Here is an 18,701-nt window from a genome sequence, read left to right as displayed (position 1 = left end):
TTCTCTGGTACCAATGCATGAAGAGTTGTAAATTTAGTAAGAGGCATGGATATTTTCAAAATATCCCAGAAGAAAATCAGTTCTGCTCCCAAACATGTGACTGACTGACATTTTTATTGTAGAAGACTTTTTTGTTACTTCAGTCAGTCCACTTCCTCCAACACCAGAGTCCGTGAGCAGAAATCACTGAACTACAGCAAAGCAATCATCAACTCTTAGCGTAGAATGAAGAATGAATGCATAATAAATTAACCAGAAAACATTTAAACCAAAGCTAGCCAGTGTAAGAGAGGAACACGCTACTAAATATGCTCTCCAGAGACTTTGTCTTAAAACCTTACAAATCCATTTGCTTCCCTTGCCAAAATCTAACAGAACTCTTGCTTGTAAGCTGATTCAGTAACTCCATGCTTTCAAACAGTATTTCATTTTTTTTCTTGAGGGCTTCATAATCTTCCACAAAGCATGTGGATGCTCAGCCTAAATCTCACTGAGTTGGCTTTCATGGCTTTTAAACACACAGAGCTGAAACTTAAAATATGCTACCGAACTGGAAAAAAATTTGCTCTTCCCCTACTGCTTAACTTTTTTTTGCAAATAAAAAGGTGGACTTCAAGCTTAACCTAATTGAAGCTCACAGTAGCAGGAAGAGTAAAATATTTGAGTGACAAGCAGAAAAAGCCTTCTCCCCATTGTCTGTGGTATCCCTGATTTGTCTTTCAGCCCTGGGAAAGCTGTGATGTCAGGATAGCTAAGATTCCTTTAGTCCAAGCTGTATATATCTTAGACACCTTAAGTGTCTTCAGCTAAGCTGGGTAAACAGTCTAAAATAAAAGCTAGCAAGCAGGAGCAAACTTTTGTGTAACACTCATTGTCATGCTTTAAATATCAATCTGTTGGATTAATAAGGTTGCTAGACAAAAGGAAATAATTTTAATTCCAAGATTTTTCTATAAGTGTAAGTTCTTGTTCTCTAGTTCTGCAGAAGCTTTTTATATTTTGCTTACATTTGCATAAATTCACAAAACACTTAAGGATTGCTTTGGGTTTTGACAAGACCTAGGAAAGCTGAGTAATAAGTATGTACAAAATACCCATCGGGGTCAGATCAATAGAGACAAAAGGAAATAATTTTAATTCCAAGATTTTTCTATAAGTGTAAGTTCTTGTTCTCTAGTTCTGCAGAAGCTTTTTATATTTTGCTTACATTTGCATAAATTCACAAAACACTTAAGGATTGCTTTGGGTTTTGACAAGACCTAGGAAAGCTGAGTAATAAGTATGTACAAAATACCCATCGGGGTCAGATCAATAGTCTGTCTGTGGCATGAGTGATGAGAGATGCTATTTAGGGATCAAAGAAGCACAACCGTCTGTGGGCCATGTCCCTTCTGTTCCTCTGTCATGCACAGGAGTGAGATCAGGAATGTCGCAAGATACATCCTTGCCTTTTCTTTTTCATGTCTTTTTCAAGAAGTGTGGGCAACGTGTTCAGAAACAACGGCTTTTCCTAAAGGTACCTGCATGGGATTCTTGACTGTGGGTCTTTCCCCCCGCTTCTCCTCCCACCTTCCCCAAGTAAGATTATAGGTAGTATTTATAACATGTAATCAAAGTGTTAGGTACTAGCAGTACCTAATGTCTCATCTGCTTTTTTTTGTGTCTTTTTAAACAGGAAGATGAACAGAACTTAACTGCATTCTAGGACTTGACTCCTGATGGGCTGGATTTTGTCTTGGCAGGAGTTCTTGAAGATTCATGCGGTGAAAGAAGAAACAGCCAATGGCTTCAGAATCCATGGTTCCAGAGCAGGCAAAACAACATCTGATAAAGGGAAAAAGGCGGCAGCAACAGCAGCAGCAGCAAACTAGGTCTTCCAACAGTGATGGTGAAGATGACATCTTTGTATTTGAAGCAAATGAGGCTTGGAAGGATTTTCACAGCTCTCTTCTTCACTTCTTTGAAGCTGGAGAGCTCTGTGATGTTACACTGAAGGTGATATTGTCACACATCCATTGCATTTAACAGTCTGAAGATTAAGCTATGAATAAGTGTGCTGGAGGCTGGCTGTGCATTTGAGCAGGGGTATGGAAGCTATAGAATACCTGTTGGATCTGAGGCCTCTCTAGATATGCTTGTGGTTTTTTTCCTTATTTAGGAAGTTTACAACTGAAATGTAAACACTTAAGGTATTGACAGTCTGAGAGAGGAAGTACCTGACTTTGACCTCACCCAACTTGCCTTCTAAGCAAGTTCCCATGGTTGATCAGTATATTACTGTGCAGTTTCAGCTCGTCGTAGCCTCTTTGTTCTCACACACTTTCATCCCCAATTTTATCTCTATTTTTGCATTCTCTGTTGCTCTGCTAGATCTTTCCTGGCAAACAGGATTTCTGGAACAAATCTAACTTCCAGCATTCTCAAAGAAAGAAGAAAAAAACAACCCCAGACAATTATGTTCTACAGCTGATCAAAGAGTAAAGGAGGAGGAAGAAACCAGTTTTATGATTCTTGCATAGCATTGCTTTAATGCATTCTTTGTAACTCAGCTGTATATTAATTAATCCTGATCACAATAAATTTATACCTAGCATCCGTAACAGTGGTTGCCAGCACCTACAAATATTAAGTAGTGCTTAGCTAGGCATCTTAGTAGTGTAAGATAGTTATTTAAGAAAAAGAGATGAAGCATAGCTCCTATACCAAGAACAAATGACAGATGCCTTTAGGAGAAATTGTTTGCCTCCCACTTTCACTATTAGATATTAACAGGGAAAATCATTGACAGATGTGTGTCCCTGGTGGCCCCCCCCGCCGGTAGGCATCTCATCTTTGTAAAACACTTGGGAGACAATGGAAATCTCTGAGAGGAAGAGGGTTTCTCTCCCTTCCACCCTAGTGGACAACAGGAGTAGAATAAGCAAGAACATTTTTCTGTTCTGCTTCACAGCAGATATTAAATTGCCTGTCAGCAGGCACTAGATGCAGCAGCAGATAGGTCCAGTGGCTCATAACAGTTGAGTTAATGCTCATAGGGCACTCACTGAATGACAATACTGAAGCTGCTCCAGCACGACAGCCATGAAACAGAACTTGCCTGAGAGCTCATCATCAGGTCTTTTTACATCTGTAATTTTAAAAGGCGTTTTGGGTAAGAAGGTTCATGTCAGAACTCTTAACAACCCTCTTCTTCCCTTTTCTTGACCTCATCCTCACCTTTCTCCCTTTCCACCCACCCTTGCAAAAAAGACAAAGTCTTGTTTTATAAATGTAGTTAAATGTATACTCCTGCTAGGGAAACTTGGCTTGGAAAATACACTTTACTGTGGGTGCAGTTTTTCTCCTCCCAAGTTAGGCTTGTATTAATGTTCATCTGTATTATTTGTGTGGAGCTACTTTGGTAATTTAAGAATATTAGATTGCATGACTTGGCTTCCAGTCCTCAAGTAGAGAATATAATCTATGGAGGCTAGAGCAACCTATGTACATCTTACCATAAGGCTTCCTAAATCAGTGATTTTCAAGTAACTGGTAACTATATCTTGAACTAGAATTTTCTGGAGGACTTGATTTTTCTTTCTGTAGTGCTCAGGCATTTCTCATGTTTTAAGAATAATTACTTCTCTACTGAACTTTCTGCTTTTGTGCGTGACCTCTGATAGCGAGCAGTTCTGGCATTGCTGTTGTCAAACCAATTACTGATTTAACTGCTGGCTCTTAAAATATGATTGTTAATAACTGGAGGGGAACTCTGATTTTGAAATACCAAGAACATGTTAGATATTTAAAATTAAGCTGATTTGGGTAAAATAGTGAAGCCACTTAGTTAAAAAGAAAGATCTAGTTAGAGAGTGGGATGATGGGCAGAATAAAAATCTCTGAAGGTGAGAAATGGCCTAGGACCTTTCCCTGATATAGCAGACCAGCTGGTAGCATCTTTTTGCATGAGTACTATAATTAGTTGGAGTGCTGACACTGTAACAGTCATAAACTATGGGAGCACACAGGGAGACTTCCTCTGCTCCAAAGAGTTAAAATCTGGAATTCGCCTACTGTACTGCTACTGTTATATGAACAGTTCCCTGTTAGAAGGTGGAGAGTGGCAGATACATACCATCTGCTTTTCTCCTGTTGGTTTGGTTTTTTGTTCATTTGGTAGGTCTATGAATTGTTCCTTCTGGAGTGATCTTATTAACTCACACTGAACCATCCATCTTTTCCTCTCTTTTAATCTGCGTACTCTTTCATGTGTGTCTGCTTTCTGTACTCAACTTACTGCTCACCAGACAGGTTACACTTGTGTTGATAATACACACTTTTAAAAAGGGTAGAGCAATTGTGTATTGAATCAGAGCTAGAAAAAACTCCAAATTATCTTTTATAATTTAATATCCTTTTTTTTAAAATTGCAAGACAACTCACTGTAACACCTTAATCTGAAAATGAACGTGTAATTCAAATCTGTCAGGGAAACTGGTTGCTTAACTCAGCCATCCCTTTATGTTAGTGCAGACTGCAGAATGACAAAGGCTGTTAAGAAAGCACTCCTGTAACACAAGTAGTGGATTGCTCATTTACCTTCAATATTTACATTCTCTTTTAATGTAATTGAATTCTAGAATTTTGTAAGTGAAAAGCTTGTTTTGTGCTTTCTGATCAGAATTTTGAAAAATACCTCATCTTTATGGGGAATACTCTATCTTTTGTGGCTAAACAGCTTCTAAAAACCTTGATGTGATTGGTAACTTTTAATAATCCCTGTAATAGCTGTTATTACTGCGGTTTTACTTGAATTTGCTTCTATAAACAGCATCATCAATTCTGAGGTTTAAATTAAGTAGTTTAAAAATGTCACTTTACAGTTTCCCCTCCGCCCCCGCTTAAAGTCTCTGAATACACATAAAACAAACAAGTGCCTAGCAGTCTCCTCCTGTCTCCAAGATGCATCTAGAAGATTCCTAAGGATGTTTCATTTAAAAAATAGGACACGGCTCTTAAAGAAAAGCAAGTTCAGTGCATCAGTGCTATTGCTTCCTTGTGTTATGGCTTTGCCCTACTCTGGCGGCCAAGTTACAACTCCGGTCGGCTTGGGATACATTGATCTAATGTCAGAAGTACAGAGCAAATTGAGTTAATTTGTTTGCACAAAATACAGTAGCTCAATGCATATTGAGTTCAGAATTCTTATTTCAGCTTAACTGTCCATCCTTTCATAGCTGAAACTGACGTTCCAGTAAAAGATTGGGTTGGTTTTTTTTCTTTTTTTTCAGGTTGGTTCAAAGCTTATCTCCTGCCACAAACTGGTGCTAGCTTGTGTTATACCTTACTTCAGAGCCATGTTTCTTTCGGAAATGGCTGAAGCCAAGCAGACGTTGATCGAGATCAGGGACTTCGATGGCGATGCAATAGAAGACCTAGTGAAGTTTGTGTACTCCTCCCGGCTTACTCTGACGGTGGATAACGTCCAGCCTCTCTTGTACGCTGCTTGCATTCTTCAGGTGGAACTGGTAGCAAAGGCGTGCTGTGAATACATGAAGCTGCACTTCCATCCCTCCAACTGCCTGGCAGTCAGGGCATTTGCAGAGAGTCACAACCGCATTGACTTGATGGACATGGCCGATCAGTATGCTTGCGAACATTTTACAGAAGTGGTAGAGTGTGAAGACTTTGTGAGCGTGTCACCACAGCACCTCCATAAACTCCTGTCCTCCAGTGACCTGAATATTGAAAATGAAAAGCAAGTTTACAACGCTGCTATCAAGTGGCTGCTAGCCAATCCACAGCATCATGCTATGTGGCTGGATGAAATACTTGCGCAGGTAGGGCAGACCGAGGCGCTGGGTGCCTGACTCATCACTGGTTTGGTTGTATAATCAACTGTTTGTACTTGGGTAGATCTCAAGATGAAAATGTTCTTAGCAGTTGGTGCCTCATCTGGTATTCACAGTTGTGAGCTGACAGTGGAAAAGCAGGTTAGATCTCTTGACTATCAGGAAGAAGTCATATTCTCCAGTTTCTGTAGAGAGAAGAGTACTCACTTTATGCTCATGGCTGGGGGGGTGGGGAGCCGACAAAAAGCTGCACCTGTGTTAGAGCAGAAGCTTCTTACATTTAAACATAGTGGAGAACATAAAGCCATCACTTCACTTGGTTTGATACTACTACAGCTTGAAATGCTTACTTCCCTTACTGGTAAGTATTTGTACTTAACAAAGGAGAGCAAAGCTGTTGAGGTTTTTTTACATGGCTAGGAAAGTAAAACTGTAACGGAGATGTGTCACATCAAGTCGTGCTACTTCTAGAATGTTCTGTATATTTAATTAACAAAAGACCAAGATACGTTAGCCCTACGAGCAGGCTAGGAAACATATGCTAGACCCTTTAATGCTCACTAGACTAGCACTGCTGGTTACCTGTAGGATCTGAAAGGAGTTTGCAGTTTAATCATCTAGACTTGATGCGAGTCCACTGCTTCTGAAAGAAACACATTGAGGTATCAAAAGATCACTCAGCTGAACTTACTTAAACACCCATTGGACCTCCTCCAGTCAAAGCGTTAGGTACTTCAGTTATTCAACTCCATATGTGCTGGTTATGGGAGTTTAGAATACAGTATTTGAGACAGGTATGGAGAACCTGTGCTGGGAAGGAGGGGGGTACATGCAATGCGCTGCAAAATGCCTTATGTATCTTAGCAGGTAGAATCAACTGTGCTGTTTCAGTTGTCACTGAGCTCCAACTTGAATATTTTGCATTTGGCAGAACTGCTAATATTGGCGTCGTGTGAGTAACGAGAGGTCCACTAACATGCTGCTGTCATTGTCTTCATGCATCATTTTTCACGTTTCCTGGTAAAAGACCACAAAAAAACTTCTTTAGTACACTATAATTAAATTTACAGGCAATATAATTTCAGATTTAAAAAAAAAAAACCCTAGATTTATTTTTGTTGCCCAGTTGTGCTAGCAGATGAAATTAACAGCTTTATTCTATTCACAGAAACCAGAGTCTAGAACGAAGCAATGAAAAAGTAAACCCCTTCCTGTAAATATGGGTTATTTGCCAGAGTACATGGAGCCATCAGTTGATTTGGACATTATTGGTAGCAGAAAACATGACTGGGCTTCTTGACAGTTATTATCCACATCATAATCAGCCTTATGGATTTCACTGTTAGAATGAGGTTCTGAATTTGTCAGCCTTGAGTTCTTACTGCATCACTAACCTCATGAGTCTATTAGCAGGGCTACGGTGGTGCTTTTAATCAGCCTACAATAAGCCGGGTCAAAGTAAAGGAAGAAGTGGGACTGAAAGCAAGTGGGTAAGGAAGAACTGCTAGAGACACCTGCTTACTTGACGACAGGGACGCTTGTCAGCCATATAACAGCACCATCCTGCTGCTCTGAGAAGCACTGGAGATAATGGACTTCTCCTTCACCATTGCTGCTGAGCTAACTTGGGAGCTGCTTGACAGCATTGACTCCAAACCTTAGGAAATCAGACGGTGGTTTACTTCAGTTCCCCCCTGCTAACACCTGTCCTACTTTTGCGCCTGATCATACTTCATATTCCTCACTGTTTCTCTCACAAGGACAAATGAAAGGTTTGCTGAAATAAATGACTGTGGGCAGGAGGACATTTCAAGGCAGTCTTGGAGAGGCTGACCTTATTTCAGATCTGCCCTGTCACTGGAGATTGCTCTGGGCAGTGACTGCCTGTAGCCTCACCCAGAAAGAGCCTTCCATTCCTCAGCCCGGTCACCAGCTCTCTTCTGGGCAACCACAGGAAGGATTTGGGAAAGGAAACAATTAGCTCTCAACTGTTTGTTGGTTGTTGTTTTTGTTTTTTTTTTAATGCTGTAGTCTGTCAAGTCCACACTAGAGAAAGGTGTTACTGCACTAGCAATACTTCCTTAATAGACACTTAGTTCATGCTGACAGTGTTTCCTTTTTGACTTGCCACCCAAAGAAAATGAACCATTCTAGCAAGAGCCCTCTTAAGCTCGCAGGGCAATGAGCTGAAAATTCATGCCTTCAGCAGACTAACCTGACACAGGCTGTCCTGGTAAAGTCACAGATGCTGCCTGCATCACATCGGGCAGACACAGTTTGCAGTACAGGCAGCAGCACTTCTTCCTCTGCTCAGCCTGGGCCAAGGGACAGTTCTCCGCTGCTGCTTAAATGCAAATGGTTGTAGCAAACATTTGTCACTAAAAAGAACTGTTCATATCGCTGTTATTCTGGAAGAAAAAAACAAAAGCCGCTCTTTTTAGTGAAGAGTGCGGGGCTGGCAGCTGGCTCAGAAGCTACCATCTGTTATGCGTGCGTCACTGTAAATGGTGAGACTCAGTCAGTTCAGCCAGTTACTCCAACTGTGTTCATTTCTGTCAGGTACGGCTGCCTCTCTTGCCCATTTGTTTCCTTATGGGTGTTGTGGCAAAGGAAGAGATTGTCAAGCAGAATCTAAAATGTAGGGATTTGCTGGATGAAGCAAGAAACTACCACCTTCACCTGAGCAGCAGGGCAGTGCCAGACTTTGAGTACTCCATTCGCACAACACCAAGGAAGCAGACTGCTGGTAATTAAATGTGTGTCTGATTATCCAGTAGGGAGTGATGTGGACAAAAGGCAGCACATCTGTGCAGGGTTAGATAGCTTGGTATAAATGGTTGTTAATGACTTAATGCAAAATTGGGAAAGCCATTGTGTACCTCTCTGGTAATTAGGTAATGTGCTGCATTTTCCTAGCAGAACTTTAGCAGTCATTTTCTTTCTTTAAAGCATTATTTATTTATCCTGATTGGCTCTAACTGTATTAAAGCTAGAACTGTTAGGTATGTTACGACGAGGCAGTATGCCTAAAGCTATATCGAAAACAGTGGACACTTGATCTTTTGGTGCGAGAAGGTTGAGCTAACTTTTAAACTCTTTGGTTAACCTACACCAAAAGCGAGTGATGAATATTAGACTGCAAATCCTAATTTTTACGTTGTTATATTTAACAAACAATCTGTTTATCTCCCTAAGCAAAATCACAAAAAGCATATTTAAAATATGCATTGTTTTTGCAAGAGCATAGATAGTTAATTGCCATAGCAGCATGCCAAGCAAAGGCCAAAATCCAGCATCCAATTATGCAGGGCAATGACCGTGCCCCCTTGAAGTGAAATACGACTTCTCCAACATAATTTTCAGTTCACTCTACTATACAACTTTATCCCCCATCTTCCTGCTAGTTTTCTGGAAACCCATTTTATCTTCTTCAGGTGTGCTGTTCTGTGTCGGTGGTAGAGGTGGATCAGGTGACCCATTTCGCAGCATTGAATGTTACTCTATCAGTAAGAACAACTGGTTCTTCGGCCCTGAAATGAACAGCAGGAGAAGGCACGTGGGTGTGATCTCTGTGGGAGGTCAGTAACCCTATTCAAAAGGCACTTGTTTGCTCCTTTTGCTGGAATTGGTACTTTCACTAAATAAATCTGTCTTGCAATGGCTTAACTGTTGGATATTCTTCAATTTAGTAAAGCTTTTCCCCATGAAGGGGTTTTTGATTCTGAAACAATCTGAGAGCATGCTTACTGAAAAGACATTACTGCGAACTGAGAGAGTTGGGGTTGTTCAGCCTGGAGAAGGCTCTGGGGAGACCTTATTGCAGCCTTTCAATATATAAAGAGGGCTTACAAGAAAGATAGGGACAGACTTTTTAGTAGGGCCTGTTGAGCTAGGACAAGGGGTAGATTCAGACTAGATATAAGGAAGAAATGTTTTACGATGAGGGTGGTGAAACACTGGCACAGGTTGCCCAGAGAGGTGGTGGATGCCCCATCCCTGGAAACATTCCAGGTCAGGTTGGACGGGGCTCTGAGCAACCTGATCTAGTTGAAGATGTCCCTGCCCAGGGCAGGGGGGGTGGACTAGATGACCTTCAGAGGTCCCTTCCAACCCAAACTATTCTATGATTCTATGAACAGTATATAGCCTCTTGCCTTAATAGGTGATTTAATTTTTAAAAAATCAATTATAAAGAAATGGCCTTACACAGCAGTCACCCAGAATTTGCTAGTACTCATACTAGCTCTCTTCATACTTAAATCCGTACAGGCAAGTCACTAAGACCATAACTCTTCCAAGAGCAGACCTACCTTTATTTTTAGGTCTCCCATCTTCTGAAACCAGGTCCGTGCAGTCCAGAGCAGCTTAGCACCCATGATGCAACTTTTCCTTGTACACGGTAGCCCCTGTGTTGCTGCAGCAGAACAGAAATCTTTTTTTCCCCATAGAAAATCTGGAGAGACTGATGTAAGTGTCCAAAACTGCAGTACTCAGGTTATGGGAAGATTTTTTTGTCTACATATCTCAAGCTTTCTATAAAAGTCCATGTTAGAACAGATCTCTGGTTGAGTACAGCATATAAAAATTATAAAGTCCATACTTATTAAAATCCTGATATTGAAAAGATCTGAAAGCTTTAACCTTTCTGTATTTGAGCTTTTTGTCTCCATGTAGGCAGGGATATTACATAAATGAAAACTGAAATGTTGCCAAGCAATCTCTGTATCGGAAGATGTGTATGTGTTTCAGGTAAAGTGTATGCAGTAGGTGGACATGATGGAAATGAACACTTAGGAAGCATGGAAGTATTTGATCCTCTCACAAACAAGTGGATGATGAAGGCATCAATGAACACGAAGAGGTACGTGTCCCGTGATCCAAAATTTTAAGTCCTAAGCCTGTGATACATGATTTCTTGCTGATGCTGAAAAACATTACGTCTTTCCTGCCTTTATTTGGGTTTCCAAACTGTGCTATTTTTAGGAATTTTTTTTCCTATTTTGGGGCTTTATGCTATCAAACACCTTTATTTACTAGCTGTAAAGCAAACACAAATCTGCATCACATACTTGCATACATCACATATTTGCACAAACACAAAGTTGTGCGTAACATACTGTAAGTATTTCAGTGCAAAACTGCATAATCCCTCTCTCTAGGGAGAGGCCCTGGCTAGTAACATTGGTTATGTTTATGCTTTGGCTTTCTTTTGTTGCTCTATTATCCTTTTCTTTTTTTCTTTTGAAGGGGGGCAGGGCTGGCTTCTGGAGCAGAGAGCTCTTCTGCTCCAGCTGTGCTTACATTCTGATATCTAGGGCCTTTCTACTATGCCCAGTAAAGAACTTGAAACTGATTAACTGGTTCTGTGGGTTTTTTGCTCTTTTTAAGAATGAGCAAGGTAACTGCCAGCAGAACATGCACAGTGAAATACTTCATGCCCAGGAAACCAATAGCTGCTTATGGTTTTGCCACAAAAGGCTGGAAGCACTAAAACACTGAAAGTCAGATGGAGGATTTTTCTTGCCTTTTGACATTTAAGATTCTTTTAAGGAGCTACTGCACTCACAGATCTGTAATTTTTTGTTTCTGCTGTCATTTAAATCAACCTCCTTAATTCTACATTCCATTTTGTTATTTGTTGTTTCTGAAAGCTTTATGTACAAGTAGGAGTAAAATACTGAGCATGGCTAAGTCCTAAAGCTATTCATAGCTGTGACCTAATCAAAGTAGAAGACCCAAACTCCTAGAAGTGCCTTCTTGCTCCTCTTCCTCCCTCCTGCCACCACCCCAGGGCATATTCTCGGCACACATCAGCCCTAGATTTGTGTGACATTTCTTACTCAGTACCTTGGTAAATGAAAGGGCTGCTGTGCCTTGGCTACACTCCACTCCTCCCATTCATGGAGGTGGTGTCGGAATACTTAGTTGAGAAAAAACTGCCACCATTGATGGTGTCTACGTTATCTGCTGAGGCAATTTAAGATAAGCCCAGGATATTGCCACAATGTTTGTTCTGTAGAAAGATTGTGCCTCCCTTGCTCCTGCCTAGGTATCTGTGAACCTGCCCTCTGTGTAATGAGACAAGAAAGTTTTCAGTGAAATGGTAAATCACCTATCTTGGTAGTTAAAGCAGAAACTTAACACTTACATTCTAGACCATACTTTTCATTTTGTAGTACTGATCATACTCTCATATTAGTAGATTCAGTAGAAAAAAAAATCTGACAACTATTTTAACACAGACTTAATAGAAAATAACAGAATGGAAAAAATTGCAATTAAATCTTGCTAGAGTTCAGTCATCTAATATCCAGCACAGGTTTGCCTTTTAATATGTATTAATATCACCCCCCAAAAAATCATTCCCAAATTGTAGCAGCAGCTATACCAACAAAGTTAAAACCAGCAGGTTTTGGTTCTCCATCAGATTCAATAAAACAAGATAGGAGGTGTAAAATTCAGTACCGAGACAGAGAAATCAAATAACTAAGACAATCTCATGTATCCAAGCATGTAAGTAGAGGACTTGGGCCTTAGGTGACATTCAGTCAAAACAGTATTCCATGACCCCCTGCCTTTATTTTTTTTTTTTCATTTTTTAAACAGGAGCTTTGTCTTTTTGCAGTCTAAAAATATTCTAGCTGCAACAGTCCTGTTCGTGGATCACACAATAACATACAGCTGCCTGGGAAGGCTGAGGTGAAGTTAAGATAAAACTCTAGAGCCCCTCTAATGGGAGGCTGCAAACATACAAGAGACTTTCAGGATAAAGCCGCAAGACTGACACAGGTGTGCAGAGGGCCAGCCACAGTTACTGGTCATTATTTATTATAATCTTCACTTTTTAAGTTTTCATTACTTTTTTCCCATAGTTTGAAACAGGTGCCAGTCAGGTAACATTGCACTTGATGTGTCTTTCCCATTCCCTTTCCTTAAGGATTTGCACTGAGGTATTGATCCTATGGTTTTCTTAGGAGGGGAATCGCTCTTGCCTCCCTTGGTGGCCCCATTTACGCAATAGGAGGTTTAGATGACAACACTTGCTTCAGCGATGTGGAAAGATACGACATTGATTCTGATCGATGGAGTGCAGTCGCCCCAATGAACACTCCCAGGGGAGGAGTCGGCTCCGTAGCCCTTGTGGTAAGTGGCTGTTTCCTCCCAAGTCGGGGCCAACTGAGGAACCGACCTGCTTTTCAAATCTGCTTTTACAAGGCAGAACACAGGATTTTAAACAAAATGCAGCTGGTGGGTCTGAGCACCTCAGGTCATCAAAATCCTATGGAACCGTGTAAGAGCTGAGGATATTTAGGATAATGCTCATATCAAATTAAACTGCGCTCCCTGCTCCCAGTACCTCAAGTACTGTTGAAACAAGTACCAGGACCCTTTTAACAACATCAGGCTAATGCTTCATGTCTCATTCAGAAGGCTCTGGTTTTCATGGTTACTATGTTTAAAGGTGCTGAATGCACCCACACTTTAATCCCCCTGTCGCCATGTATACGCTGCAAAATATCTGCAGCACTACATAACTTTTTCACTTCTTTAATTGGAAGATAGTGTTTACAAGTTGTTAGATAATTAAGTCTGTTGTTGGAATTCTTAAATAAAAGTAAGTAATTAGGACTGTATGGATATACCATGTTTTCCTATAATTTTAACATTGCTTATGAAAAGCTGAGTAAACACATATACATTACAAATAATCTTTCTCTATACAACTGTTTTCCAGAACCATGTTTATGCTGTGGGTGGCAATGACGGTGTAGCATCTCTTTCCAGTGTGGAGAAATATGATCCCCATTTGGATAAGTGGATAGAAGTGAAAGAGATGGGTCAGCGAAGAGCTGGCAATGGTGTCAGCGAGCTCCACGGCTGCTTGTACGTTGTCGGTGAGTAGGGATGTGGCATTTTGTAGTGCTGTTTCTGCCAAATACTGGCATTTTGGAAGAGGCTGTTGTTGCTACAGGAACTGGGGAACAGATAGACCTGAGCTGTACTTTGTGTTCTTCAGCAGAAGAAAGCAAGCACAACCAGGGCACGCTTAAACAAAGGTGTGTTAGTGAGGAAGTAAAAAGCAGTTCCTAACCCACATTTCAGGAGGGCTCTACTGTTCAGGACAATATGTCTATATAGAAAATCCTCTCGAGACTCACTAATCTTGAGTTTCCCTTTAGGAAAATGATTCTTAAGTTCACACACTTTTAAAGCACCCTAATTCTATTCTGAGTGTAGACAACAGTAGCTTTTTTGCACAGTGATTACAGTTATTCCACAGCCTGTTGTCCTAGGCCTGTCTTGTTCTGCTCTACCTTGCATTTACCCACTTTCCTGAGGGAGGAAGATGCCAGGTAGGTATGCCGTAGTGATAGTTGCAGAGCTCTGCCTTGTTTATTATCATAAAAGTGATTAAAAAAGTTTTGAGTAAAATGCTCCTCTGACAGCTGCCCCAGCAAGGGGAATGCATCACTGAAGTCTTACTTGAGGATGTTTTTTTCCTACTCAATTATTGAGCAATGCTGTAATTTGAAAACACCGCAAGAGTGTGTTTTGCTTAAGCCAGAATAAGATGAGGACCATCCTTTTACTGGTCTTAGGTTTTTTCTATTCCAAATTAGAAGCTGTTTCATTATAACTATGTGTAAGATGAATTCAAGGAGAAAAATAATAGAAATACCTCTCCTTGCAACTTGAGTAGAAGAAAATTGTCACTCTTGGTGATGCTTGTACGGTGGCAGGAGGGAGAGCTGTTAGATTAATTTTTAGGAGCTTGTAAAATTCCTGTAAAGAAATAGAGCTAGCCCACTGAATGCTGAGAGTAGCCTGATAATGCCAGTCCTGGATATCACCAGCACTAGAAGTGGCTAAAAACTGATAATGTGATGATTCTTTGCAGGTGGCTTTGATGACAACTCTCCACTGAGCTCAGTGGAACGGTTTGACCCACGCAGTAACAAATGGGAATATGTAGCAGAGCTTACAACTCCAAGGGGTGGCGTTGGCATAGCGACACTGATGGGTAAAATTTTTGCAGTGGGAGGTCATAATGGCAATGCGTACCTGAATACAGTGGAAGCATTTGATCCCATAGTGAATAGGTAATGTAAAATCTTTTATTTGGCTTAATAAGACAATGAAATCTGCCTATATGAAAACACAATATAATAGAAATAGTGTGCAGCAGGAGTCTATCTGTTGATTCCTGGTAATAATTGAGTAATATCCGTGACTGCGATGCAGGAATGCTGCTTATGCCACTCGGTTCTTCTTGTAAATATATAAGCACTTCCTCCTCCCCCTCCTCTCCATCCCTTGTCCTCTTCCCTTCATTCAATAAGAATCTACATTCTTCTGGTTGTTTCAATCTGATTTTGCAATAAATTTATCAGAGAAATAACAAGAATAAGCTAGCGGGGTGTATTTTTGTGCAAAGTAAACAGCTAGGCTGTATAACAATTTCAGACACAAAAGAAATACTTTCAAGTTGCTCAGAAAGGACAGGAACTTACTTTTCTTTTTTTCCTCTACCATCTTCTTTAGGTGGGAACTTGTCGGCTCTGTGTCACACTGCAGGGCAGGGGCGGGCGTGGCTGTGTGCTCTTGTCCCAGCAGCCAGATCCGGGATGTAGGCCAAGGATCCAGCAACGTTGTTGACTGCATGTGAGCTCTGCTGCCTCCTCCAAATTCCCGAAGAATGATAGTAGGGAGGCACTGCAGAGCTTTTAAACACCGTGTTTTGTATGGTAGGTTAAGAAATAAAACCAATACATTTTCTTTGTGAAAATGTTACCTTCTGCAACTGTAAAGCTTTTGGTGGCTTTCTATCAATAGTCATACAGAAAAGCCTGTGAAAACATGGAATAAAAGTGTGACTCACAGGAGAAAACCTGCCAAGAGCTGCAATCATCCGATTTTTGACAAGTTGTAATTTCAGAATCATTTGACACAGCTGTTGCAGGGACTCATCATTGAACTGTGAACCAGGCGTGGGGTGAGGAGAGAGAGCAGCAGTTACTACTGCTGAGCCTGACCCAACAGCCCTGCTACATGATTTCTGGATGACTCGAGTGCCATTTAATGTAACTTATTTTCAGGAATGTAGTCTTAAACATTTCCTAATTGTACAAGAGCTCTGTAACACAAAGCGTCTCAAGTTTTAGAAGGTAACGACATTCCTGTTGCACACTAAGATAACTGGAGTAGAGAAGTTCAGTGTCCACCTCCCAAGGGACTGCTGGCAGACGGGTACTCAGTCTGAAACCTGTCTTTCAAAGTACTTTCTCAAGCTAATACACTTGTTAGAAAGCTGAAAAGGTTCTTGACCTGAGTTTAGCCACTGGAATTCTCAAGTCTTCAATAAAATTTGTAGTAACTATCCCCCCCCAAAAGGCAAGTTTCTGTTGAGAGATCATTCCTGAAGTAACCAGTGTAATTTGTCCTACTTTGAAATGATAGTGTGTGAAATGTAGGCTTCGGTGGCGTCTGAATCACCATTTTTATACAAAATGGAAACACATAATAATAAAAGTTGCAGTACTCTGTAAAGACCTTTAAATGCAACTCTAGGAGATGACATCTCCGATTTCAGTATCCAGTGGCAACTCTATGGTAATTCTAGAGGTATTGGCTCTTTTAAGGTAGTTAAGCAAGGAAGATCTAGCCTCAAAAGAGGTAGATGACTTAAAGCTTACATAGACCAAAGAGAATCAGCAACAAAAAGAATTGGAAATAAACCAGTACTTATATTAAAAATTGAAATAGGAACTTGACAGTGTTGTGTACAAAGGCGGCGTCTTACGCAGTCAGAAACCCTGAATTCCGAGTAAAGTCCAGCTGGAAAGACTGCAGATTCTCGTTCCTGCATCACCTTGAACAAACCAACTGACAATCCTTTGTGACCAAAGTTTCACGCTACCAGGTTGTTCCAGGTGACCAGGGAGAACAGCAAACTTCTCTGCATTCAGTACCAGGGAAGAGGCAGGACAGTACGAGCATAAGGCACAGCCATGTTTTGCTGTTCAATTACCATCATTTAGCTTTTCTGTTTCAAATGGCTTGCACTTTGGTAGCACCCAGGGACAAAGTGAACGGTACTGTAAATAATGAAACATTGCAATAAAACATTTGTACTTCAAAGCACCTTGTTTCTAGTATGACTGGAGCATGCTATTGTGGGTAACATTACAACACTGAGTATTTTTTTGCTTCTGCAGAGTAGGCCCCTTTGTCAGCAGGGAAAATCCTGCGTTAACAGCTGTGAGCCATACTGCCCTGCTGCCACCCTTGCCCCCATGCAAGGATGCGGTCACCCTTGTGGTACTTCTGGCTCTTGATCTGGCTAGGAGGGGTGGAAAGAAGAGGTGCAGGTTCCCTCTCTGGGACCAAACAGGTTCTTCTATGGATGTCCTGGCTAACAAGAAAACTTAAGAGAAAAAAAAATAAAGGCAAGTTTTCCACAAAGAAACACTGACCACAATACCAAGTAGCCTGGCAGTGGTGCTTGCCAGCCGATACTTTTCTCCTCTTGGTGGGAAAGTGCTAGCACCCATGGGTGCAGCCTGTAACTCGCGCACATCTGGACCACACTGACAGCAATCGCCTTCCAGGCACCAAAGGGAGACACGTGTGTTCAGCAGGGAAATAAGGTTACAGTAAATGTGCTGGGATTCTGTACCTCTGCTGTCGACCCTGTAGCTGGAAGTCAAATGGTACTAGGTCTGAACACGACTGTAAGACAGACACTAATCGCGCACCAAGCACCAAAGGGAGACACGTGTGTTCAGCAGGGAAATAAGGTTACAGTAAAGGATTCTGTACCTCTGCTGTCGACCCTGTAGCTGGAAGTCAAATGGTACTAGGTCTGAACACGATGTAAGACAGTTTGCCCCCCCCCCCCAACAACATTTGTGCTCAGGCTTCTTCAGGTGTATTGTTAAGGGCTGGCAGGAAAACTGCAGAAAAGGTTTACAAGGAACAACCCTGTTGCCAGTACAGCGGTGTCCACATTATTAATCTTAGATGGCACCAGAACTACAAATACTTTGTGCAGAACTGTTTTTAGAAACACTATTGCTGGAAATGTGATAATGATGTCCAAGTATCATAAACAAATTAGTATAGGATTACTATTGCAACAAACTGTAATGACTTACCTGCATATAAAGCTGTTGTGATTTAACACCAGCAAACTCGTTTTTCTTCCAGTACTGGCAACAGGATAATGATGACAAAGAAGTAACCTCCCCCAGGCTGAGGGAACAGAGCAGCCCACTCCGGTTCCCCGTGGTGAGGCAGCCCTCCAGTGGCAGCAGGCCCTAACTCCCACCACGTCTTCTAATTTAAAACTAAACCCAGGATTTGCGATAGCAAAGTCTTTAAACATTCAGGGTCATGAGATCATTGCATCTAAACACGATGCACGTCTGATCCCAAATGTGGAATTGTTACTGCTTCTGTTAATGTTGTTCTTCCTGCATCTAAAAGCCTTGACCTCACCCATAAAAATCATAAACTCACAGATGTCTATTAGTACATCCTTTAAACACAAAGAAAAAAATAATTTTGGAAGAATCGAGCGTGGTCACAGTTACTCACATCGAAGTTTCCAGCCTGCTGATTTTAACCATGTCATGGGCTTCCAGGAGGAGCAAGACCAGACCCTGGACAACTCTTGACCAACCCCCTTGGCCGTGTACCTCCAGTCACATGTGTGCAGCCAGTCACCCTTGCTGCCTGTCCACCCCGCTGCCGCCCCAGCTTCTGGGACACGCCACCTCCCCGTCTGCTCCCTCTCCTGCTGCCACACAGCAGCCCTCATGCACGACGCTGCTCCTCACCTCAGGACTTGGACTGTGGCTTCCCAATTCC

At 41.4% G+C, this 18,701-nt stretch overlaps 1 protein-coding gene across 1 annotated transcript; it reads left to right on the top strand.

Annotated features, from left to right (window-relative positions):
* Positions 1-1,656: 1,656 nt before the first annotated feature.
* KLHL8 (kelch like family member 8) lies at positions 1,657-16,936 on the top strand. Its single transcript, XM_009280222.2, has 9 exons — positions 1,657-1,995; positions 5,271-5,819; positions 8,391-8,577; positions 9,266-9,409; positions 10,581-10,692; positions 12,806-12,974; positions 13,567-13,726; positions 14,731-14,932; positions 15,375-16,936. The coding sequence occupies exons 1-9, from the start codon at positions 1,783-1,785 to the stop codon at positions 15,496-15,498; spliced, it is 1,860 nt and encodes a 619-aa protein (XP_009278497.1). The 5' UTR covers positions 1,657-1,782; the 3' UTR covers positions 15,499-16,936.
* The last annotated feature ends 1,765 nt before the right edge of the window (positions 16,937-18,701 follow it).

Source organism: Aptenodytes forsteri, unplaced genomic scaffold (assembly GCF_000699145.1).
Source record: "Aptenodytes forsteri isolate BGI_AS27 unplaced genomic scaffold, ASM69914v1 Scaffold227, whole genome shotgun sequence".
Classification (NCBI taxonomy): domain Eukaryota; kingdom Metazoa; phylum Chordata; class Aves; order Sphenisciformes; family Spheniscidae; genus Aptenodytes; species Aptenodytes forsteri.
This window is presented reverse-complemented; position numbering and strand designations above follow the sequence as displayed.